This window comes from Corythoichthys intestinalis, chromosome 20, assembly GCF_030265065.1.
Source record: "Corythoichthys intestinalis isolate RoL2023-P3 chromosome 20, ASM3026506v1, whole genome shotgun sequence".
Classification (NCBI taxonomy): Eukaryota; Metazoa; Chordata; class Actinopteri; order Syngnathiformes; family Syngnathidae; genus Corythoichthys; species Corythoichthys intestinalis.
In genome coordinates this window covers 3997259-4022804 of record NC_080414.1, presented here as the reverse complement: position 1 = coordinate 4022804, position 25546 = coordinate 3997259, and the positions used below count along the sequence as shown (strand labels likewise).

The following is a 25546-nucleotide window of genomic DNA, read 5'->3' as shown; positions in this document are numbered from 1 at the left end:
CTTTAAAAGAAAAAAAACAGACTGGAGAAAATGACAAGACACGCGTCGCAAAGTTGAAATCACGTACGTCGTAACCCAGGGACTACCTGGATGGTCACAAAACAATGCTAAATATATTTCTAAACTAACTAAGGAATGAATAAACAAATGTATTCGCTCAAACAAAAACATACCTTACGTTGGTCTTAACAGGAAGCAGCTGGATTCAGCCATGTTAGACGAGTTATGGCATATTCATCATTGACACTTGACATTAGAGGGCAGTGTATCCACCCAAATTAATAAAACTAAAAGCAACACCTTCAAAACAAACCATTACCTCAAAGCAGTTTTTTTCCTAATCGAATTACTCAATTGTTGCAGGACGAATTCAGATAATCCTCACTGTAAGGTGACTAGCATGGGTATTATCACAATTTAGACAAGTCACACCGTAAGAACTTTAAAGCAACTAGCACTAGGTAGCTTTTCAACCTTTTATAAAAAAATTTCGTAACCTTTGTGATGATGTGTCGACTGAAACTAGTTGAATTACACCTCTTTCATAGTATCTTGGGGCGGTTTGTATCACTTTCACCGGCGCTAATTAACTTTGAGGAGGGTGGCAGGAACCATGCCACACAAGAAAACTACAAATGTGCTGACTGCTTTATGGCATACGTCACTCCCCCTTTCCCCAGTCATTGTAAAGACAGAAGTCGATAATAACGTTTTTGCATGAATTCTGCAAAGATGGCAGAGCACCAAAAGAGACAAAAAGTTTTTCTGAGGAGGAAAAAAGGGAGGCTATAAGGATATACAGAATAAACATTGGCCTGGCTTTCACTCCTTGGCGTAAGCTCCCTAACCCAATCGAACTCGAAAACGCTGATGGGTTTGGGTGGGGTGGAGGGATATAGCCACACGGTTGCTAACCGTCAAATGCTATTGTTTAGGCACAACTGAATTCATTACGTTATTATTGTTCATCCTTCACACAGCTGCTGGAAACAGAAATTTTGTTTAATACATCTGCAGGCAACCGGGAGTGTTAGGTTTTCTGTTGGTTTTCTCCTAGTGTGACTTGTCCCTGTGATTGCCCATTGTTTTCACCTGTTGTGCCTTCTCCTAGTGTATCCTGCAATCTGCATCCTCCTGTGTTACCCAGCTGTTCCTCGTTGTCTCGTTACCCCTTGTCTGCGTGTGTGTATATAAGCACCCAGTTTCTTGCCACTCCTTGTTGTGTCATTGTCAGTGTACTTGTTCACGTTCATGCCTGCGTTTTTCCCCCCAGTACCTCGTGTTACTCACCCTGCTTTGAAAGTAAGTTGATTTGTTAGCCTGACTTTTGTTCAGAGTTTTTGGATACCCCAGTCGTTTTGTTGGTATTTTGTTTTTTGTTGGCATTAATTAAAACCTTTTGCACTGCCATTCTGCCTCGCTTCCCTTTTCCTGCATTTGGGTCCACACATCCTGCCTGCCCACGTATTCCTGACAGGGAGATTGATTTTTGATTGATTGATGATTTTACAACACTGTGCGGATGTGAAACCAAAAAGTCACCGAGTGTGGCTGTAAGTGTTTTTTTTTATTTTTTTTTTTATTTTATTTTTTTAATAGGCCGAAAATGTCGGGTATGCTTGACCTTGCCTTTTTCGAAAAAGTAACATAATTTTCTTTATAATTATCAAAGCAGATGTTTTGTATGTAATTTTGCGGTACGTGACATGTTCTTGACTTCTGTAATGGCGTCCAAGCACAAAGTCCACAATTGTGGTACAGTATCTTATTATCAGTTTTTTAATTTTCTTTTTCACTCGCTGGCGTGATGACCCCCCAACCGAACTCATCGATTGGGGTGAGGGGGTTAGCCACACTAAGCTTCATGGTTGCTAACTGTCATATGCTATTGTTTAGCCACAACTGGATTCATTACCTTAATACTTTTCATCCTTCGCATAGCCACTCGAAACAGAAAGTTGTTTAATCCATCTGCAGGCGACCATCATGATTTTACAACACTGTGCGGGTGTGCGCATAGTCTCCCTTAAGGCAAAACACTACCGCTTTTGTCCACCGGCATCGCTAATATCGACTAAAACTGAAACGTTATCCAAGTGTTGCTTTAAGTCAAGTGCCATAATGCGTCCATATCATGTTTTAAATCGAAAAAAAAGTTCTAAACTTAATGTAATGAAATGATTTCAAGATCTTCATGCCTGAGCTGTGAAATCCCTCCCACGTGTATTAAAGTGTTGTATCCCATTCAGCTGCTGACAGGTTCTCTCCCCAGCCATCTGTCTATCCCAGACCTTCTCTCTTTCTAAGTCTTATTTTTTTTTAAGTGTCCTTCGTTTTGGCTTCTCAGGCCCTGACTTTCATGTCTTTCATTCTTTCTTGCTACATGATTTTTGCCTCCCTTGATAACGCTCATCTATATTCATGAGTGCTATTGTGTTTCTCATCTTAAATGTTGATTCCGATGCATGTGTGGTTAAAATGAATGAACAATATGGACAAATGAGCATGTTTTGGCAGAAGTCATTTTCTTCGTGAGCTATCTGTCCATTGGCCTTGACCTAGGGGTAATACGTCAATAAACGTGCTGAGATGACTCCCTGGTAATGATGATTACGGTTGTTTATGGTTGGCAGACACTTTTCAATTACAATGAGGTTTGTAGCATTGTGTGTATACTAACTGTGTATGTGTGTCGGTTAAAGGGGTGTGGTATTGTGTCCTTTATCAAGCAGACGTGGCAATTAGGGACACAGCTATTGATATTAATTCTCCCTCCCTTTACCTCCTCCTTTCTCCAATATGAGGTATTTTTCATTTGACGGCCGACTAAGCTCACTGATGACCTGCAGTTTGTTGTGTGTGTACGTGGGCATGAGGTGGGCGTCCCTGTATGTCAAGTGAATTTACTAGAGCATAAAGTTCTGCCTAAAAGTGTGCGAAGGAAGGAGCCTCATCCTGCGGACTGTCAGGAAGGTGGGTGCTCTGAAGTTGAAACTGTTGGAAAAACTCATTATAAGATTGGAGTAGAAGAGCTCAGAAAAGCGTCTGTCTCCGATGAATGGAAGAGAAAAAAAGAAGGTAGAGGTGGAGGCAGTTGATAACGAGTTGTGGGCACCCATCCAGCCCCAGTTTCAGCATGGGAGTCCGATGAGCCCCAAATCCGATGGACTGTCCAAAAAGAGTGGGATTTTTTTTTTTTTTTCCCAAATGGGGTATTGACAGTTAGAAAACATTACAGGAGACCACAACTTGCTGCCTATTCCATTGCTGACCACCAGGATTCCCCTGCATTTTTTTTTCCAAATGAGAGATTGTTTCACAATTGGAGTAAAAAAAAAAAAAAAAAAAAAAAAGTTTTTTTTTTAAAAAGAAAGACATACAGTAACGTAATTTTCACACTATAAGCCACTACTACTACTATTTTTCCCCTCATTTTGAATCCTGTGGCTTAGTCCAGTGCGGCTTATTTGATGATTTATTTGGTTTCATGGGTAACACTTGACAGCGTCGTCATAATACTGCCAGAAGACCGTCATAATTATGACATGACACTATCATAGGGCTGGGCGATATGGCCTTAAGTACGTATCACGATAAATTGAGCAGATTTATCTCGATAACGATAAATGACGATAAATTCGCCCAAGCAAACTGTTATATAATTTGAAAATTTGAATCAATGCATGGAATACAAATTAACAGTTTCTCGTTAAATTCATTTACCAGCTTTCAATTTAACAATTGCACATGCAGTCTAAACATTAAGTATTAAAAAAAAATCTTGGAAAACAATAAGAATTCTTGTGTGAACATTTATAACAGCTTGTATGACTTGAAAAATATCATCACTTGAATTTCATTAAATTCATTCCGCATTGTTATACACTAGATAGTGGCATACGTTTAGATATTTAGAATAGATACAAATACGACACATCCATCCGCCCCCCAGAAATTATACTTAATCAAAAAATAAAATGTTTCACAAACCTTTCCTTTCTTTTATTCGGCTCAATTATTTACATCTTATGATTTTGGAAATCCTTACATTATTCAATAAATAATATTCCTGTTCCCAAGCACTGTGCTTACTGTACTGTAATTTTTACAAAAAATAAACAATACATAGTTACTCCCCGTCATCTAGGACGAGCCACTTACAAGACTAGCACTGTCGTGTATTACAAATACTGCTTTGAACACATCTTCACAGACAAAAGCAATGACACAGGCTTAAAGAGGTCAACTTTAATTGTGTAAATCACACTTAATGGCGACACGATCTCCTGGTTGAAATAGACGACATCCACTTAATTCTATTGAAGATACTGTATGTAATGCTGAGGCAATTTCTCAACTTTACTTTTAAAAAGAAACGTGCACTGTTTATCCAGTAGATGGGGCTCTTGCAGTGTGTCAAACAGTGATTCAATTTAGGGCAATTTTTTAAAAAGTGGTTCATTGTTTCAGAAAGCCTCGGTTTTTCCATCCCTATCTGGAAACTGTCAAGAGTTAATGTCGGGTGAAAGTTTGGCGAAGCTAACTTAAGCCCGACTTCATCCCGTTTACTTGTAGCGTTAGCCGCTAGCTTTAGCAGCTAGCGTTAGCCTACCGGGATTCTGTTTGATTGGCTTCCTGAAAACCATGTGACTCCAAACGTAAGCACACTTTCTGCTTTCTTAAAGGGGAATGAACATAGCCGAACAACAGAGTCAAAGCGGGATGAAAAGACTATATTTTATTCTTTTATTAAATTACCGAATTTACCGACATGGTCAAAATTACGTCGGTCATCGTGAAGAATTTCGGTAACGGTAAATTTTCGGTTTACCGCCCTGCTCTACACTATCATGGGCATTTATGAATGCTTATGACAGATGTTATTAAATTTCATCCAGCAAATTGTCACTAACTCCATTTATGTCCAGCTCGGATCTTTTACATCCATTCTAAAGTAAGATAATTTGCCGGATGACACAAAATGACATTTATCATAAGCATTCATGTATTATCATAAGCATTCATGTATTTATGAATGCTTATGACAGAAATGCATAAGCAATGCAGGATCACTTATAACATAAATAGATTACTAATAAATTCTGTATACAGTCACAACTTATAGAATATAATATAATAGAATAGCGCTTTATTGTCATGATACAGTTGTACAATGAAATTGTGGAGCATCGCCCTTTAGAGTGCATGATAAGTTAAAATCTCCGAAGTCACTTGAAAGTATAAAGCATACAATCTAAATAAACAAATATAAAATGCGTATGAGATAGTCCTATGTTCAGGCAGTGCAAATAAGGAAGTGAAGTAGCAGCAGTTTGTAGTGAAAGCATTGAATATTGCACGTAAGTATGTATTGCACATAGAATATTTGTGAATAGAAGTAATGTAGCAGCATTTTTTAAGTCTATGGATCATGGCAGTGTCATGTCATAATTATAATGGTCTTATGACAGTCTTATGGCACCACTGTCAAATGTGTGACCAAAATACCATAACGAGCAATTAATGACACAACTGGAACAGTAACTGAAGAAATAATTAGCACAGAACATGAATTTTGATTGTTATTCATATCTGTAGGGCTGCAATGCATGCAAGGAGGCATGTTGAAAAACAAGTGTTGACAGCAGAGGTTGACTGTCTCCCCCAAGGGAGCATTGATTGTCAAATGAAGCTTTTTGAAGCAATGCAACTTTGCAACCAATTAGGGCTTTCAAAATTATCGCGTTAACGGGCGGTAATTTTTGTAATTAATCACGTTAAAATATTTGACGCAACTAACGCACATGCCCCGCTCAAGCAGATTAAAATGACAGTATAGTGCAATGTCCACCTGTTACTTGTGTTTTTTGGAGTTTTGTCGCCCTCTGCTGGCGCTTGGGTGCCACTGATTTTATGTGCTTCAGCATGACGGGCTACTAGTTTATTTTTTGATTGAAAATGTTACAAATGTTATTAAAACGAAAACATTAAGAGGGGTTTTGATATAAAATTTCTATAACTTGTACTAACATTTATCTTTTAAGAACTACAAGTCTTTCTATCCATGGATCGCTTTAACAGAATGTTAATAATGTTGTTGACATCTTGTTGATTTATTGTTATAATAAACAAATACAGTCCTTATGTACCGTATGTTGAATGTATATATCCATCTTGTGTCTTATCTTTCCATTCCAACAATAATTTACAGAAAAATATGGCATATTTTTTAGATGGTTTGCAGTGCGATTAATTACACTTAATTATGATTAATTAATTTTTAAGTTGTAATTAACTCGATTAAAAAGGTTAATCGTTTGACAGCCCTACAACCAATTGGTTCAAAGCTTCATGGTGGTTCATTTGGTCTTATGACGAGTCTTATGATGCCACTGTCAAATAAAGTGTCAACAGTAAAAATATTCTTTTGTAAAAATCCAATGATAGTGTGAGGACAGCTGTGGCTTTTAGTCCAGTACGGCTTATCAATGAACAAATCCGTTTTCATGTTAAATTTGGTGGGTGGCAGCTTATAGTCAGGTGTGTTTTATCGTCCGAAAATTACGGTAATTAAATCACCCCCGTAAAATTGCTATGTTACTATGTTGTCGCTATACAGTCCAAATTAAAAGTATGTACCAGGCTTTAAACAGTTTTATTTTGTTAATGAAATCATCTGTTTTGGAATGCAATGAATGCTCTGTTTGGAAGCAGGCCTCCAGTTGCATTTGCTACAATTGCAGGCTTTTAAATCACTTCCTGGGCTTCAATTCCACACCTCAGAAGTTGACTATTGACTCCTCTTTTAACGCACCACATACATTATACTCACCGGGGGGGCTCCGGTGAGGTGGCGGTGGGATGTGGGGCTGGGAAGAACTACCATGCGGCGGTCCCACTGCCCTCAGCGGGGCTCAATTTTAATGCATACACTGCACTACCCTCCCTACACAATCCCATCACGGTGCTGGGTAATGGCTCCCAGTCGGGGACCTGGCAGCCATAGCAATAGGGCGGTAGGTAGGTCCCACACTTTTTCACTATGGCATGGCTCCCAGGGCGTGGCACCTTCTTCGCCTAGTCTGCCGGTTGTGGGGTGTGACCAGGGGCTTTTGCGCCATGCCGCGCCGGCTTCTTTTCAGCTGAGTGCCAATAGGTCCTTGCCCACTCAGGGTGGGGATCCTGTCCTACTCCAGACATAGTGGACCATGGGAGTCAGCGGTGTTCTGTGTCGGTTAGGGTGTTGCGCCGGTGGCTGATGGGCCGTGGGGTGGCGGCGCGTCCCCTCATCTCTTCCCTGAAGGCATTTTAATGGGGGCGTGGATGGTCCGAGGGACCACCCTAGGTCCGAGGGGGATGGCGGCGTTCCCTTGCTGGAGCTGCGGAAGGAGGGATGGGATGCGTTGCCCCCAAATGGCTGTGGAGGGGCCATGGCCCTGGGGCGGCCCATGCGCAGCCTTTCCACTCGTTTGGAGGACTATCACACGTCTGATGGGATTCACGCATGACTGAGTGCAATTCGACACACTCAAGTAGAGACACTATCGGTGCCAGGATTAGCGATCAGGCAGCATAGAAGAGGATGTCAAAAACTACACACTTACAAGCGATGCGCATAATACTGAGTTCAACACATCTGATTTGTGTACGCTTCACCCCACCTAGTCACATCTGTTTATGACTCCACCCCTGTTTTTCTCCTCGGACAGCAGGCCTCCCACATGGTGTCTACCGGAAATACAATTAGCTAATGATAGCAGTGCTATATTCATAGTTATTGTAGGCATTTAACACATTTGTTGTTGTTCTTCTTCTTCTTTTCTGTCTCTCTCTCCTTTTCTATTTTCCTTTCCGTCTCCCATAACCCCAAAACCAGATCGGCAAAGTGTGCACCAATTTTTCTATTAATCGATCGTTATTTTTTTACACCATCTTGTAAGAAAATATACAGTATAAACATGTATTAGGTACAAATATTTTATATGACCAGTTTATAGTATATGGATCTTAGAATGGAGTCCGTCTGATTGAAAAGATAGAAGCATCACTATTACAGAACAAGATGTTTACAGACACATTGTCGTAATCTGTCAATCCATACAGTTTTGTGCAACAATCTGTTGTTACTCCATGATAAATGATTATATAACATTCAAGCAAATGAAGCACCATTCAAATGTGATTGCTCAACAGCATGCCAAGCGGTCAAAACATCCACATTCCACTCTCCAGTTGTTTGAAATGCACAGTAGCCCTTCGCAGATCAAACCATATGGGATCGACAAGGAAGGGCGGCCTGTATTTCAAATGCGGCCTCAGATCTCGATCAGAGCAGGGGGAGCGTGCCAAATTGGATTAAAGAGCAGATTAAATCGGGACTAATAAGAACAAGAAGAGATTAGATGCCAAGCAAGAGTCACAGAGACACTGTACAGATCTTGACCGAAAGAGCGAGTGAGGAGGCAGATATGAAAGATCAAGGCACAGCAAATGCCTACCTAGGAGCAAGTGGCCAGATAATGGGAAGATGGATAAAGGCGAAAAGGGCCTGTGAGACCAAAAGATATGAGAGTGCAAGGAAAAGGTGGGAAGCTCGGCGTATAGAGACGGCTAATGTGGGGGAGTGATCGAGATTGGGGAAATGGCTTCAGGGTCGAGAGGGTCTTTGAATCAAGTGATGAATAGGTGTTCCTTGAGAGAAGGTTTGATACACACACTTGTGGAGAAATATGACCAAGACAGAGAACATGAAAAAAAATCTCACTTTATATTTCCTTGCACCACTATCGACTTAATCCCATTTCTAATATGACTTCCATTAACGAAAAAAACGATGTGGTGATATGAGGCTCACAGAGAGCGACTGCTGCTGAGCTGAGCTGAGCGAAGAGACAAGGCTAGGCTCTCAACAAACACAAACAAATTGGCAGACAACAAAGAGCAAGGGACCAAGACACTCTGACAAAGATTAATTTATCCAGTACTTTGCAGACACAGTGGAGAGAAAATGTTTTGTTTTTTTCCCGGCTGACATCTTGCTTGTCTTATCCAGAGCCCTTGAGATTGAGAGCAAGCACATGTTTACTATGTTTGAGCAGTCATAAGGAGTGTGCTTTTAAATGTTGCATGTTCAAATCTTGTTGAAAGCCTGTTTGCAAGTCTTTGATACTAAAAACTTTATACTGAGGAGTTGTGTTTACACATCTATTGCCACACATCAACACCAGAGGTAGAATGTAGCCAAGACCACAACATTTTACAGCAGGTATCTGTCCTTTTTACTCCACTGCTTTTCAAACTGTCTCCAGCGTTACATGTAGACATGTGCCGGTTACCGGTTTCAAGGTATACCGTGGTAAGAAAACATCACGGTTTTGTCAGGGAAGTTCATTTTGAACCCCAAGACAAGTAGCAATCAATAGCTCAAATAAGAGAAATAATCAAACTCAGCCAAGGATTGCCTGCTTCGAAGATTTTATAAACAAGATATATATCAAGGGTACAAATGGTGTGATCCAGTCAAGTGCTGTGATCACGCAGGAGTACAGTGAGACAAAGTGAGCCAAGTTCCTTTATACTATTGAAACGGTGTTACCTAAGGATGCTTACTGTGAAACAGAAGTGAAACTTACTACAGCCCAAGCTGGGGATTTTCAACAGAAAAACATCCTGAGTTATGACCTTGGAAACTAGCTCTGGCTGGTACAAGTGGGAGTCATATTTTGGCAGTCACATTGTGGAAGTTCAAAGGCATATATGAAGCACACATATTTGGAAGACACGAACATGAATACAGTCTCACATGCAAGCATATAGTTTCACAGCAGTTAATTGTTTTATAAGCATGAATAAAATATTCCTTTCACAATTTTCAAAACCCCTAAAATTTTCCGTCATACCGTACTTACGGTATTAGCTATTTTTTATGTCCCAAAATTGCAGGGGAAAATCCCCTATAACCCTCCGATTGTTGCTCAGTGACTCACAATGGCTGGAGGAGGTGACGCTCCTGAAAATTTTCCCCCATCGAAGAAAGCAAAGTCGCTGGTATGGGAATACTTTGCCTACAAAAAAGTTAGATGGCCGCTAATTGTTTTATGAGATAATTGTACTTATTCTACTAATTGTACTTATTTTTTAAGATGGACAGGTTAGCAAACTAGTTCATCAAGAAGTGGCTGGGCCTACATACAGTGGGGAGAACAAGTATTGCATCAAATACTTGTTCTCCCCTCTGTAGATGCCTTTCAGAAGTGAGGCTATTCGGAAGGAACACGCTACAAATGCCAATGAAATCCATCAGGAAACGGCCCGGCTGGTGCTGGAGCTGAGGGAGTCCACTGAACAGCTAGTGAAAGCAGTGGGTTCCCAAGTGCGAACAGGGAGAAAGTGGAAAGCCCAGGAGGAGGTTGACAAGACCATCAGCAGGTTAAAGCACCAGAAGGTCATCGGGAGGGTCGGGAAGGGTTTGGGAGAGGCGAGGCCCACCTCTTTTCGTCCAAGGCCTCCAAGGAGCAATTAAGAGCTATAGTGGTGGGAGAAGTGGCAAGGACAGAGCAAGACAGGCTATGCGTCAAAGCAGTGTCTCAAAGCCGCCAAGAGGCTGGATGTTTTGGGAAGGTGTCACAGACAGGCCCTTGTCATTGCCGGATCTGTAGAAGATCCCCCAAGCCAGACTCAGCTTCCTAATCAAGTCCACCTGTGACACTCTACCTTGTCCCTGAAACCTCCACCCGGGGTTCCGCGCGGAATAAAGCTGCCCCTTGGGCAAGACCAGCAATACTAGTCTACAGCACATCCTATCAGGCTGCAAAAAGATATTAGCTCAAGGCTGCTATAGATAGTGACATGATCTGGTACAAAAAAAGGTGGCAGAGGCATGCAGACAACGATCCAACAGCGAACCTCCCGCTTCAGTGAGACCGCCCATCCCCTTTGCAAGAGCTAAGGTGACCCCCGAACCCACCCACCAGAGAGCAACATCAAGACTCCTCTCACCTGATAATGAGTGGATCATGAGGGTAAACCTGGAGTGACAGCTCCAGTTTCTCAAGGAGATAGTTGAAACATCGTTTCGACCAGACCAGACCTGATCTTGTGGTCAGTCCCACACAAGACCACCCTGCTGGTGGAAGTCATTGTCCCATGGGAGCAGGGGATGGAGGCTGCCAACGAACGCAAGCGTTCCAGATTTGCCGATTTGGCAGCAGAGTGTCAGGAGGCTGGCTGGAAAGTCGTTACACACCCCATTGAAGTGGGGTGTAGGAGCCTCAACAGTTTGCCTGCTCTGAGACATTGGCTGCACAGGAGCAGGGAGCCAGAAAGCCATCAAGGAACTGAACTGGCTAAGGCTAAGGAGGAGAGACAGTGGGTGGGGGCAGAACACCTATGCATCAGCAGAGGGTGGCAGGTAAGGACACCTGCCATAGCTTCGCCACCGAGAGATTTACTGGGGTTAAAGGAGCAAAACATCTGTGACTGGTGGTCCCCAGCTCATTACCCTTTCCTGCCCATAGGTGTATAGGGAAGCACAATTGCATCGAGTGTACCGATGGAGGTGCGTCAGGCAGCAATGCCCAGCAGGCATTCCAACAACCTGTATCATCAAATTGCACCTGTATCTGCACTTTTACTTAAGTAAAACACATACTAGCTTCATAGATTTGGTGTCAACCGCCTGTTTGATCATGATCACTATAGTGCGTCATTAGACAGGCATTTGTACCGCATCCCGTGGATGCATATTCCTTGAAAATTCAGTTATGTTGCAAAAGTCAAACCCCCAGCAAAAGAATCTACAATGAAACAGTTTTAATAAGTTCTCTTGGGGGAAGGTAAGACTGAAACAATGGTCTGGCAGTATGTTTTTTTTAATGGTTACATTCCTTGAAATAATGTGATAATTTACTTTCCAGTGCAAACAAAGCTTAACATCAAAGAGCTTTTGTCGAGAAGTAGTAGCATAATAAATTGTATCGCAGCTCTGCTGCTCAGGTGATGCATTAAACCACTTTTGTAGTAACATTGGGGTTAAAGCAGACTATTTGGATGGTCAAAGAGTCACACAGAAAAAGTGAGGGCAAATTGGCAAATATAAAAGCAACGTAGCCAAACACTTTGTTGATTTTAGCTCAGTATATTGCTGTTAGGGGTCTGTCAGATGGCTTGTTTAGATTTTGGAAGATCGTGTTCATTTGTCGTTGCCCAAGTTGGTCTGTTTGTATTTTGTTTGGTCATGTTGTTTTGTTCATAATAATAACTTTGTTGGACGGAGTCTGAAGGGTCCCCAAGGCGATTGTAATGACTGTCTGCTCGGACAAGTATCCTAATTATACAGTTTTTCACAAGAACTTGAATTTGCACTTACAGTGGTATGAAAAAGTATCTGAACATTTGGAATTTCTCACATTTCTGCTTAAAATCACCATCAAATGTGATCTGATCTTTGCCAAAATCACACAGATGTAAAAAGTGTCTGCTTTAACTAAAACCAACCAAACATTTATAGGTTTTCATCTTTTAATGAGGATAGTATGCAAACTATGATAGAAGGGTTTAAAGTTAGTAAGTGAACCATCACATTTAATATCCCCCCCCCCCCTTTGGCAGTGTCAGGAAATAAAACACACGAGTATTCGACAGTTACAACGAAAGAAACCTCCCACCTTATCGGAGATTAAACCATTTGCAGTCAGGAATCACTCGAGTCAGCTTCAAAGTTTAACGTGCACACGGGGTCGGCAGCTGCGAGGCTCCACACGGCTGTGTAGCGTCGCGAGTCGTCTCCCAACTGCCGAGTTCCCGTGTTGCCTTTTTATGTAGTAGTAATCAACACATGTCATAACAGTGGGTGCGTGGTGTGCGATGATTGGTTACTTCAGAATAGCAACAGTTTGGGAAGTGAGTCAGCTCTAACTGCTTCTCATTATTTGGTGTTGTTTCTCAAAACTGGATGCTTACTGTGAAACAGAAGTGAAACTTATTACAGCCCAACCTGGGGATTTTCCACAGAAAAACATCCTGAGTTATGACCTTGTAAACTAGCTCTGGCTGGTACAAGAGGGAGTCATATCTTGATAAGGCAGTCAACAGGCGTCATTTGCCACGTTTACATGGAGCCAAATATTCCAATTACAATCGGAATATTTGTTCAAACCGAATAAATGTGTTCCATATAAACACCTCATTCGGAATGAACAGGCCCAAACCGAATGGAATTTCATTCCGATTCACAGGGGTGGAATATTCCTTTTCCCAAACCGATTAGAAGTTAAATTATATCATGTAAACAGGGAAGCGGAATGGTGTCTGGTTGCGTTCTTTCTGCACATGCTCCGTACTGACGTGGTGACGTCACTTTGTGACGTAAGTAACGTCACTTGCAACATGGCTTCCAAGCACAGCGCACCTAATTGGAGTCCGGCGGAAAGATTGTATTTAATTCAAACTTTAAAAGAATTGAATATAATTGCTCGCTTAGACGGGCGTAAAACGAGGAACAGTGAACTATTTAAAAAAGTTCACTAGAGGTTACACGAAGCCGGAATAGACCGGAGCGTTGACCAGATTAGAAACCGGTGGAAAACCGGCTACTACAAGGCAAAAGAGCAAAACAGCAGAAGCGGATACGACCCCACAAACACAACAAGTGGGTTAAAGTTAAAACAGCAGCACTCCGACGATCGATCTCCATGTTTTGCAACGTGACGCTTTGTTTTGATTAATCTGCGCATGTCAGACGGCAGTTGTCAAACGTCCTTTCGGAATAAAGGCAGTCACATGCAAACGCTGGATCGGAATAGATGAAGTGACATGTAAACAGCTGATCTGAAATTTCCATTCAGAATGATTTGAATCGGTATGAATAAAAGTCAGCAGTGGCTACTGTGGAAGTCCAAAGGAATACAGTGCTGCTCAAAAGTTTGTGAACCCCCTCAACATTTTGGAATTTTCTATTATTTCAACCTGATTTCCTAATCAATCAATTCAGTAGTTTTTTTTTTGTTTTTTTAACAGTTGTGTTGTCGAGACTAAATTAAAAAGAGTTTTCATCAACTGATGTAGGTGCAAAATTGAACTGTTTGGTCACAACCAAAACCGCCATGTCTGGCGAAAAGTCAACACTGCATACCACCAAAAGAACCTTCTCCCAACAGTGAAGCATGGAGGTGGGAATGTCAAGATCTGGGCTTGCTTTTCATCCTCAGGACCTGGACAACTCCACATAGTCCAGGGAATCATGAATTCTGAGGAATATTGTCAAATCCTAGAACATAACCTGACGCCATCTGTTTTGAAGTTAAAGCTTGGCAGAAGGTGGATCATGCAACATGATAATGATCCAAAGCATTCCAGCAATACAACCAAGGAATGGCTGAAAAAGAAGAAGATTCGTGTTCTGGACTGGCCCAGTCAAAGTCCTGACCTAAATCCCATTGAAATGCTGTGGCGGGACCTGAAGCGAGCAGTTCATGCCAGACGCCCATCAAACCTCTCTCAACTGACTGCGTTCTGCAAGGAAGAATGGGCAAAAATCCCCCAAAGTAGATGTGAGAGGCTGATTAGTCACTACAGAAACCGTTTGGTTGAGGTAATCTCTGCAAAAGGAGGCGCAATATCCTATTAACTGAAGGGGTTCACATACTTTTGCACACATGATATCTGAGTTTTTCTTAAATCAACCACTTTTGTTAAATAAAGAATGACAATATAACTATTTCTTTTGTTTCAGTCCACTATTTGGAATGCCAGTATTGTGGATTTGGGTATAACTTAACATTTAATAAGGTTATTTTAGTTTTTTTTACAAAAAATCTGACCATCGCTGTGGGGTTCACAAACTTTCGAGCAGCACTGTATATGAAGCAAACATATTTGGAACACACGAACATGAATACACTCTCACATGCAAGCATATAGTTTCACAGCAGTTAATAATTGTGCTTTATAAGCATGTATAAAATATTTTTTCTCAGGCAGCAATAACTTCAACCAGACGCTTCCTGTAGCTGCAGATCATTCTGGCACATCGATCAGGACTAATCTTGGCCCATTTTTCGCCACAAAACTGCTGTAGTTCAGTCAGATTCTTGGGATGTCTGGCATAAAACGCTGTCTTTGAGTCATGCCAAAGCATCTCAATGAGGTTCAAGTCTGGACTTTGACTTGGCCACTCCAGAACGTGTATTTTGTTCTTCTTAAACCATTCTGAAGTTGATTTACTTCTGTGGCTTGGATCATTGTCTTGTTGCAGTATCCATCCTCTTTTTAGCTTCAACTGTCTGACAGACGGCCTGGAGTTTTCCTGCAAAACATCCTGATAAACTTTTAAATTGCTTCTTCCATTAATGATTGCAAGTTGTCCAGGCCCTGAGGTTGCAAAACAGCCCCAAATCATGATGCTCCCTCCACCATGCCTCACGTTGGGGATGAGGTGTTGATGTTGGTGAGCTGTTCCATTTTTCCTCCACACATGACGTTGTGTGTTACTCCCAAACAATTCCACTTTGGTTTCATCAGTCCACAAAATATTATGCCACAACTTCTGTGGAGTGTTCACACGCCTTTTTGCAAACATTAAAAGAGCAACAATGTTTTTTCTTAGACAGTAGTGGCTTCCTCCGTGGAGTCCTTCAATGAACACGATTCTTGGCCATAGTTTTACATAGAGTTGATGTGTGCACAGAGATATTGGACTGTGTTGAGGTAATTATCGAGGGTTGATTGATTAAATATTTGCTTGATTGATTGAATATTTGCTTGTGCTCATATATTCCATAAATAATACATATTGCCATATTTTTCTATTATTGATATAACCAGTAAATGATTATTGCTTGATATACTAGGTTGTAGTATAATGTAGTATAATGTTTAAGTGTTACAAAGGGTAAAGAGGGTCGGGATGACAACTGCCTTGCTTCATAGCCGCATCATTGCGTAACTAGACCTTCCGAGACATCTTCAGCACCTGGCGTCTGGACTTTCGTCTAGACCTTCGAGGACAGCTTTCCATTCGAGGACTGTAGATCCTTAGGTCGCTGGTTCAAATACGGCTCGAAGGACCAATTAAATGTCAAGTTCAAAAATAGACCCTTAGGTAGACATTTGTAAAATTACCCAAAAATAAGGAGAGAAGACACTCAGTTTTCTTGGCCAAGGAGATCAATTTTGGGGACTATACAGCGTAATCTAGCATTCCTCTGGCTAGCCCCTCTTTTTCTCTCCTTGGCCAAGAAAACTGAGTGTCTTCTCTCCTTATTTTTGGGTAATTTTACAAATGTCTACCTAAGGGTCTATTTTTGAACTTGACAGACTGTACCAGTGATTTCTGTTAGTCTTTAGCAGACGCTCTAGGGTTCTTTTTTACCTATTCTGCGCTGAACTCTTGGCGTCATCTTTGGTGGGCGGCCCCTCCTTGAGAGAAAAGCAACAGTGCCAAACTCTCCATTTGTAGATAACTTCTCTGACGGTTGAATGATGAAAATTCAGACTTTAAGAGATGGTTTTATATCCTTTCCCAGCTTTATACAAATCAACAATCCATGATCGTGAGTTTTCAGACAGCTCTTTTGACCTAGACATGATGCACATCAGACAATGCTTCTCATCAAGACAATTTTTACTTTTAACTTTTTTTTTTTACTTCAAACCACTCATCAGTGATTGGGCACACTCCTGACTTAATTGTTTGGTAAAACTGGTTTCAATTGCTCTTTAAGTCTCTATAGGCAGATGGTACATTTACTCCCCCTGCCCCCCTTCTCTCATTGTTTGTATGCTATCCTCATTAAAATATGAAAAGCTATAAATTTTTGGGTGGTTTTCGTTAACGCAGACACTGTATTTTCATCTGTGTGATTTTGACAAAGATCAGATCACATGTGAGGGTTGTTTTTTTTTTTTTTGCAGAAATGTGGGAAATTCCAAAATGTTCAGATACTTTTTCATACCACTGTATTCTATCCACAACCTGCACCTCTAATTCATTTCAGGGATCAAGTGGGTTAGCTGTAGCCCCTCATAGCAACTGCTCACCTTCACGTTCAAACTGAAATGAAATTACAACCTGTTCGGTAGATTCCATAGAGCCATGTAATAATATAATTGTATTCCCCGTAATGTCTCTGATGGCGTTGTGGTACATTCGGCTGACTTTGGCATGAGATTCTGAGTGTAAATGGTTCTCTATCTCTGTGTGTGCCCTACGACTGACTGGCAACCAGTTTAGGGTGCAGTCCACCTTCTGCACGACTCTGACAATGAAAAGTGTTGTTGAAAATGGACGGATGGTATTCTCTTTACCGGAGTCTAGTGGGGAAATCGCAGTAATTTTCCAGGAATGGAATTGCTGTGAATAAATTATGTAGTTTTTTTTTTTTTTTTCGCCAAGGAAAATTTACCAGACCCCAAGGCTGTACTTTAAACCTGACTCATGTCAAGTGTAGTATTGTTTGTTCTGTTATCTTTGAAAACTAGGAAAAGCTTTCTAAGTATTTTCATCTTTTCTACACTTTCCTACTCAGCCAAACATGCTTTCTCTCTCTCTCTACTCCACACTAGCACACACACGTGTGCACACATTGCGTTATGCTTCTCAGTCAAGTAACGCAGTGACCCCTCTCTTCATGGCTCTGAGTCCTCTGTCAGTACAATTTCACCACTGTCCTCCTCTTGCACATCTTTTTCTATCCATGCTGTCATCCTCGCTCCCTACATCTCCCCTTTTCCTCACCCTCTCCTCTCTTCAGTCAGTTTGTTTTGGCAGAGCTTAAACGCCATCTCACATGAGACCTGGAGCTGGCACATTTCATGAGTCTCATTGTGCGTGGTGCCATCCGCATACTCCTACACTTGCTCCTTCTGTTACCTAACCTGCATTGCTCATGAATTAAATAAATAGTCCTAATCCAACATCAGAACTCTATACAGGTAGTCCCCGGGTCAAGACGTCCTTACACGATTTCAACTTTACGACACTGGAGTCTCGTCCGCTGTTTTGTCTCCAATCATTTTTTTAGTTAAATAAACAGTACTTTATTATACCTCACGGTATCTGATTTTTTACTTTACTTTAATAATATGACGTGTTCTGTCCTAACTACATGTGCAGTTGTTCAGCTTTACAGACAGCAAGGCAATTGTGGTTTTTGAAGCTTATTACTTCACTTTTGACAAAGCTGGAACACACATATGGACAGTGTAGAGTATTTGAACAGCCTGCTAGTTTGCAAGTTCTCCCGCTTAGAAATAATGGAGGAGTCTGAAATTGTCATCATATGTGCATTTCCACTCTGAGAGACATGATCTAAAAAGAAAAATCCAGAAGTCACAATAGGCCTACATGATTTTTTTTTAACAATGTATTTGTGTGATACAGCTGCAAATATGTATTTGAACACCAATCTATCAGCTCATCAACTGGTATGTGTCAAAATAGATTTTGCAATGTGGCATTTTTTTGCCATGTGGCAAACTATATTTTGGCATGTGGCATTTTTTTCTCCCATGTGGCAAAATGCCATGTGGCAAAATATATTTTGCCATGTGCCATTTGCTGGGGGTATTTGGTACAATGGGTTTTGGTATGTGGCTTTTTTTTTTTTTTTTTTTTTTTTGGTATGTGGCAAAATGGATCTCGGTATGTTGCTTTTTTTTGTATGTGGCAAAATGTATTTTGGCATGTGGCAATTTTTTGGGGGTGTGGCAAAAAGGTTTTTGGCACGTGGCATATTTTTTAGGCATGTGGCAAAATGGATTGTAGTATGTTGCTTTTATTTGGGTACGTGGCAAAATGGATTTTGGCATGTGGCATTTTTTTCTCCCATTTGGCAAAAATGTACTTAGGCATGTGGCATTTTTTTTAAGTCTGACACATGGCAAAAAAAAATGCCACATGCAAAATACATTACGCAACACTCCGGCAACCAATGACTTATGTTATAGTAGTTGTAGTATATGACTTATTTATCATGATGTTTGAATTTTGTTTGTGCACATTGCTCAGTCGTGTGTGTGTGGGGGGGTGTTTTAAGTGCATTATAAATATAGGTGAGTGTAGGATTGTTGATTCTTAAGGCATCAAGTATGGTTGCATAATTTTTTTTTAACAGTATGACTTTGACAATATCATTGCTTGAAATGAAATCCACCGAATTGGTATTGACAATGCTGGAGTTAGGAGGTAAATGTAATATTGTTCAAGTTCCTCTTTTATTGGAATATATATTGAGAAACAATTGATGTGTTCCTCTGCCACGTTAGTGTGCAAAGTTTATATTTAACAATGACAATAAATATTCTGAATCTGAATCTGAATCTAATGTATGAGTCAGTATTTATTTTCAAAAATCGATTTTGACCAGATCAATGAGCAACGCCAATGTAATCAATAGCAGATCATCATCGTTATCAGGACTTGTTTGTGTCCATCTTGTTGTTTTTTGATATGTATTGAAGCACTTTTTAACGATTCGTAGATCATATTCACTAGCCATTTAATAGATTTGCCTCTACGGTGTAAATCATTACTTGGAGTGAAAGTTGCTAGCCGGATTTTTCAAACGACAATAACAAAGCTGAGTATTTTAACAGCAAAGAATCGCTGCTATGACTTGATTAGACTTTCACTTGTGTACAATATATTTAACAAACACATTACGGTCACCATGCTATGTTCAGTATGAATGATGTGAATGGAAATACCTGACGACTATTTTTTTTTTTTTTTCCCGTTCCCAGATGGCACTCCCTACACATGGTGGGTGGGCCGGGGGAGTGAAAAACACTTCTACTGGGGGGGCTCGGGTCCTGGCATCCAGAAGTGTGCCTGCGGCATCGATAGGAATTGCACTGACCCAAAGTACGACTGCAACTGTGATGCCGACCACTCGCAATGGTAAGTAGATAGAAGAATTTCAAATGCCGAATATGGAAAATCACACCCATGACCTGATTACTGATAAACTATAAATATCAGTAAGCATTTGACAAACGATCATAAAAATTCTTAGCTTTAATTTGACGTATTGCACATCGAGGTTAAGCAAATGAGCGCGGAGTCATTTACATTCCAAAAATGGCACTTTTTTAGTGTAGTTTTTAAACAACAGCAACAACATCAATGATTTTTTTTAGGTTTCTAATAGATTTTAGCATCTTACAACCAGAAAAACATCTTTTGTCATTGTTCACATGGGCAATAATCTTTGATAAGTTCATGATAAATGGCCTTATATTTTCATTTTATTACCTTCTCGGAGGAGATCAATGTCATTGTTGATCAAATCCTCTTCCTCTGAATCCATGTCCCCTCTTTCTGGGGACTCATCTTCAGACTCAGCATAATTCACTGCTTGTACTCGGCTCCTAATGACTGGATGCTCTTCTGGTGTTCTACCCCTTCTTCTTCCCCTGCCTTGTCGCTGTAATGCCATTTCGTCATTCCAGCAAGAACTTGATATGGAACATCGCGGATGCAAGATGGCAGCCACTCGCGCGAACTTGGACTGGCTTGATACTCATTTAGTTACGACGTGAAAGTGCTGCCATCTTGTGTTGAATGAAACAGAGAACATCCGTCTACATACTGGCCAAAAATGAAACTGTAAAATGTTTTTATGACAAGACGTTATAGCCTGCAGAAACCAAGGTGCATCCCTGATTGTTAAATTAATCATTAAATAAATGAATATCTGATTAAACAATTTTCTGGCGCTTACGAGATTGAACAAAGATGTTTAACTTCTCTTTAGCTGTGTTGGTTTTGGCAGACCTTTTAATTTTTGTCTTTTTGGATGATAGTACTTATTAGTCTTAGTCATATTTTAGTCATTTTAAAATGGGTCTTTGTCTAGTTTTTGTTGACGAAAACTCGCCTAAAAAAAAAAAAAGTTGTCTGAGAGTTTAAGAACACGCTCGCAATGCTAACATGACCGCGAAAGCTATGCTAACGCTATGAGTAGCATTCAGTGTGTGACGAATGATCACTCAGCACAGACCTTTAAAGGCAAAAGCAACATTGCATATTCTCTCTGGCTAAGATAAGAAAACCAATCTTACCGAGTGTGCCAGTTTGGAGACTGGAAACACACTGGCGTGTCGAGGCGGGGCTGGCGCAGCACGTCACATGAGTGGCACAACCAGACACTGCTACGATGCAGGCCAACTACAAATAAATTGTCACACGTCGTGAGCATGTGACAGAACATTTTCGTCTCATTTTTGTCTCGTCAGACGAAAACTGGCATTACGCTTGTTATGTTTGTCTCCCAAAATATTTTTTAGCTCGTTATTGTCTTGTTGTCTTCATGACAAAAAAATTGTTCGTTGACGAAATATTTTCGTTATAGTCATCGTTGACGAAACACTGCACCTAAGGACTTGATGCTCTTCTGGTGTTCTACACCTTCTTCTACCACTCCCTTGTCGATGTGTTGCCGTTTTGTCAATGTAGTTGTGAGAAAAACAGATGATTCCAGCAGAGACGTGATAGGAAACTTTGCGGATGCAAGATGGCGGCTACTGACGCGAACTTCAACTAGATTAAAAAGTCATTTAATTGCGACGCGACAGTGGTGCCATCTGGTGTTGAATGAAAGAACTTCTATTTGTCCATACCAGTGGTTCTTAACCTGGGTTCAATCGAACCCCAGGGGCTCGGTGAGTAAGTCTAAGGGGTTCGGCGAAGGTAAACAAATGCGGAGCCCTATTTTCGTGTGCTGATTAAATCCAGGCAAAGTGGCTTTTTAGACCGGATTTTGGACTGGTTTGCTCCCAATTTACGGGCTTAATCCATTTCTTTTAACTGCTAGTCCTCGATCTGATGGGAGGAGGAACTGGTTTGCTCAGTGGAAGGTTGACTCACACTTGGTATGAGGTATTACAACAGACCAATGGGCAGCCTGGTCTCAAATTGTGACCTGTTTATAAAATGTGGTTGTAAAAGTGAGAGGAATTTTGAAAGGGAATTTGCTCAGTTGTTAGCTTGGTAGCTTAGATATATTATAGATATATTGCTTTAATATCTAATTCCGAAGGGTTTGGTGAATCCACATGTGAAACTTGTGGGGTTCGGTACCTTTAGCAAGGTAAGAACCACTGGTCTATACACTGATCAAAAATTATGTCTTTATGACGAATACAACAGACATTATGTCACACAGTAATCAAGGGGACGCCGGCGTCCCTGATTGTACATTACGGAGAGCAAAGGGTTTAAAAAATGAATATCTGATTAAAATATATTCTGGCGTTTACGAGATTTAACAAAGATTTTTAACTTCTTGTCAAGTTCACCAACTATGTACAGTTATGGTTGCAACTAGGGAAGTGCACCCACAAGTCCTGGAGCCTGTGATTTGCGGAAAGACTTGTAAGTACACCTTTCAAGTGTCAAAGTGGGTGCGTGTTTTACTTAAAAATAAAAATAAAAATAAAAAACTGGTAGCGCATTCAATTGTCATTCAGCATGCTGTTATATTTCCTGCAAGATCAGAAAAGCTGTTTTCAGATCTTCATTACAATAAGTACAAGGAAATTTCGTTCCAGGTTCAATGGACAAGCTTAAATGGACCACACACACTCGTCTAACTTAAGTGCCTGCAGTGCCAAGTGTGCTTTGCAAGGTTGCATGTGACCATTCACACATCAAGGCGCTAGCCTTCCCAAAGGACAGCAACTCTGTTGCCAGGTCATCTTCCTCAAGGACACTTTGACACTTTGACAGCTGGGATCAAACCCCTGAGCCCAAAGTTCTGGGGACACTCCATCCTATACATTCGCAGCCCTAGTGTTGAGGGATTATTTAAAAAGCTTAGAAACGTGATTTGTAGAGGAGGCCTTTCGAAGGACGTTCCTAAATTACAAATCAACAACCCTGGGTCTTGGTCAGGAGTCTCTGAATTGTTTCGCCAGGTTTTACCCTTTCAATTAATTCTCAAAGGTCACCCTCAGAATACGTTTTTCCCCTAAGAAGTTTCTGAAGATCATTTATTTTGAAACTCTAATTGTAAAGGTCAAGGAGCCTATTAGGCAAACTTTTTGTTTCGTGGTCGATCACTCCATGACTGAGTGTTGCAATCGATTAACACCTTCGTCATATGCGCGAATCTCATTAGCATCGTTTATTATAGTATTTCGGGAAGCAGTCGAAATTCAAAAGCAATCATGAACAAATGATGATCGTCACTACCAATGTTTCATTCAAACACAAACATTACACAGCACACTTTAAAAACACACCTCCTTTAAATTAGATAAATTCCCTTGTTTTCATTGTAAGGGGCAAAACACACGGGAGGTGATGAGCGATGGCGAAATGCGAAAGTCGTCACCGATGAGCTAAAAGCCAACACACTGGGCACGATGCGACTGCAGCGGGAAGCGACAGTCATGGATTTCATAATATGAAAGAACAGAAAATGAATAAAATAATGCCATCCATCCATCTTTCATTGCTCCGGGGTCTTATCACAGGGGTAGCAGATTTAACAGGGAAGCCCGGACTTCCCTCTCCGCAGCCACATCAACCAGCTCCTCCAGCGTGTCCTGGGTCGTCCCCAGGGCCTCCCGCCAGTGGGACATGCCCGAAAGACCTCTTCAGGGAGACGTCCAGGAGGCATCCGAACCAGATGTCCGAGCCACCTCAGCTGGCTCCTCTCAACGCGGAGGAGTAGTGGATAGACGCAGAGTCCCTCCCGGATGACTGATCTTCTCACCTCTGCAGGGTGTCTGGGCTCTCTAAGGGAGTCTGGAAAAATGAGTCTCATGCCTCCAATTGCAAAGCTTAGTGAGATCTCGATGTACGTTTGTGTGGAACGCCGGCGGGACATGCCCGGAACACGTCCAGGAGGCATCTATGCCAGATGCCCGAGCCACCTCAGCTGGCTCCTCTCAATGCGGAGGAATAGTGGCTCGACCCAGAGTCCCTTCCGGATAACAGTGACTCTCACCCTATATCTAAGGGAGAGCCCGGACACCCTGCGGAGGAAACTCATTTCGGCCGCTTGTATCCGGGATTTTGTTCTTTCAGTCACGACCCACAGCTCGTGACCATAGTTGAGGGTAGGAACGTAGATCGACTGGTAAATCGAGAGCTTCGCCTTTCGGCTCAGCTCCTTCTTCACCACTACGGATCGGTGCAGAGTTCGCATTACTGCAAACGCTGCACCGATCCGCCTGTCGATCTCCCGCTTCGTCCTACCCTCACTCCTGAACAAAACCCCAGGATACTTGAACTACTCCTCTTGGGGCAGGATCTCATCCCCAACCCGGAGAGGACACTCCACCCTTTTCCGACTGAGGACCACGGTCTCGAATTTGGAGGTGCTGATCTTCATCCCAACCGCTACACACTCGACTGTGAACCGCTCCAGTGAGAGTTGGAGGTCACGGCTTGATGAAGCCAACAGCACCACATCATCTGCAAAATCAGAGATGCAATGCTGAGGTCACCAAACCAAACTCCCTCAACGCGTCAACTGATTATGAACAGAATCGGTGGCGAGGACGTCCATCCAGCCAGGGGTCAGGATAGTCAGGAGGCTGCGGCTGAAAAATAGCCCCTCCCCCAGAGGGGAGGGGGGAAAGGGGACACCGGGTGACTAGTGATGAAGAGACTAGTCAACTAGATATTAGAATTAGAAAAGAGAAATAAAGACAGGTGGTAGGTAGAGTGAGAAACAGGGGATAGGACTCAGTGGCTGTACTTCCCCCAGCATTATAGCTTCTAGTGCAGCTTAGACTGAACTGTGAGTCCAATCTGTTTTCAACTAGCCTGACCATAAGCTTTGTCAAATAGCTAATGTTTACAACAATTGGCTAACTAGCAAAGCAAAATTCCACAAGCTTAAATGCTATATAATGCTAATGTATACAACAATTGGCTAACTTGCATAACTTTTTTTTTACAATGCTCTTAACAAATGGTTGGAACACATATTCCCACAAAAAAACAGTTACATATACCTATAAACTAAATTACAAATGCATAAAAAAACACATTAGCTCAAACAAAAACTACCTTATGTTGGTCTTAACAGGCAGCAGCTGGATTCAGCTATGGTAAATGACTTCTGTCGTATTCACTGTGCCACTAGAAGGCAGTGTATCCAGCCAAATCAATAAAACTAAATGCAAACACTTTAAAAACAAACCATTAAAACGCCACTCCAATTAAACCATTACTTGAAGCAGCAAAATTTGATTTGAAGCTTTTTTCTAATTGAACTACTCGAGTTAATCAATTAATAGTTGCAGCACAAATCTCATCCCAATTTTGGCAATAAATATACTGTAATTTTTGGACAATAAACCGCTACTTTTTCCCTCATTTTGAATCCTGTAGCTTCTAGTCCAGTGCTGCTTATTAGTTGATTTATTTGTGTTAATAGGTAACACTTTATTCATATGACCGTCATAATTATGACATGACACTGTCATGGTCAATGAATGTTTATGACAGATGTTGTTAAGTGTCATCCGGACAAATTTTGTCACTTTGTCGTTTTGTGTCAAATTTGGTGGGTGGCGGCTTATAGTCCGAAAA

At 41.3% G+C, this 25546-nt stretch overlaps 1 protein-coding gene across 2 annotated transcripts in view; it reads left to right on the top strand.

The window, feature by feature from the left end:
• The window catches only part of cntnap2a (contactin associated protein 2a), a 674074-nt gene that overhangs the window by 513645 nt on the left and 134883 nt on the right, over positions 1-25546 (top strand). For both annotated transcript variants that reach the window (XM_057824376.1, XM_057824377.1), the window contains one exon: positions 19741-19897. In XM_057824376.1, the coding sequence (XP_057680359.1) occupies positions 19741-19897 (157 nt within the window). The remainder of the gene's footprint in view (positions 1-19740; positions 19898-25546) is intronic.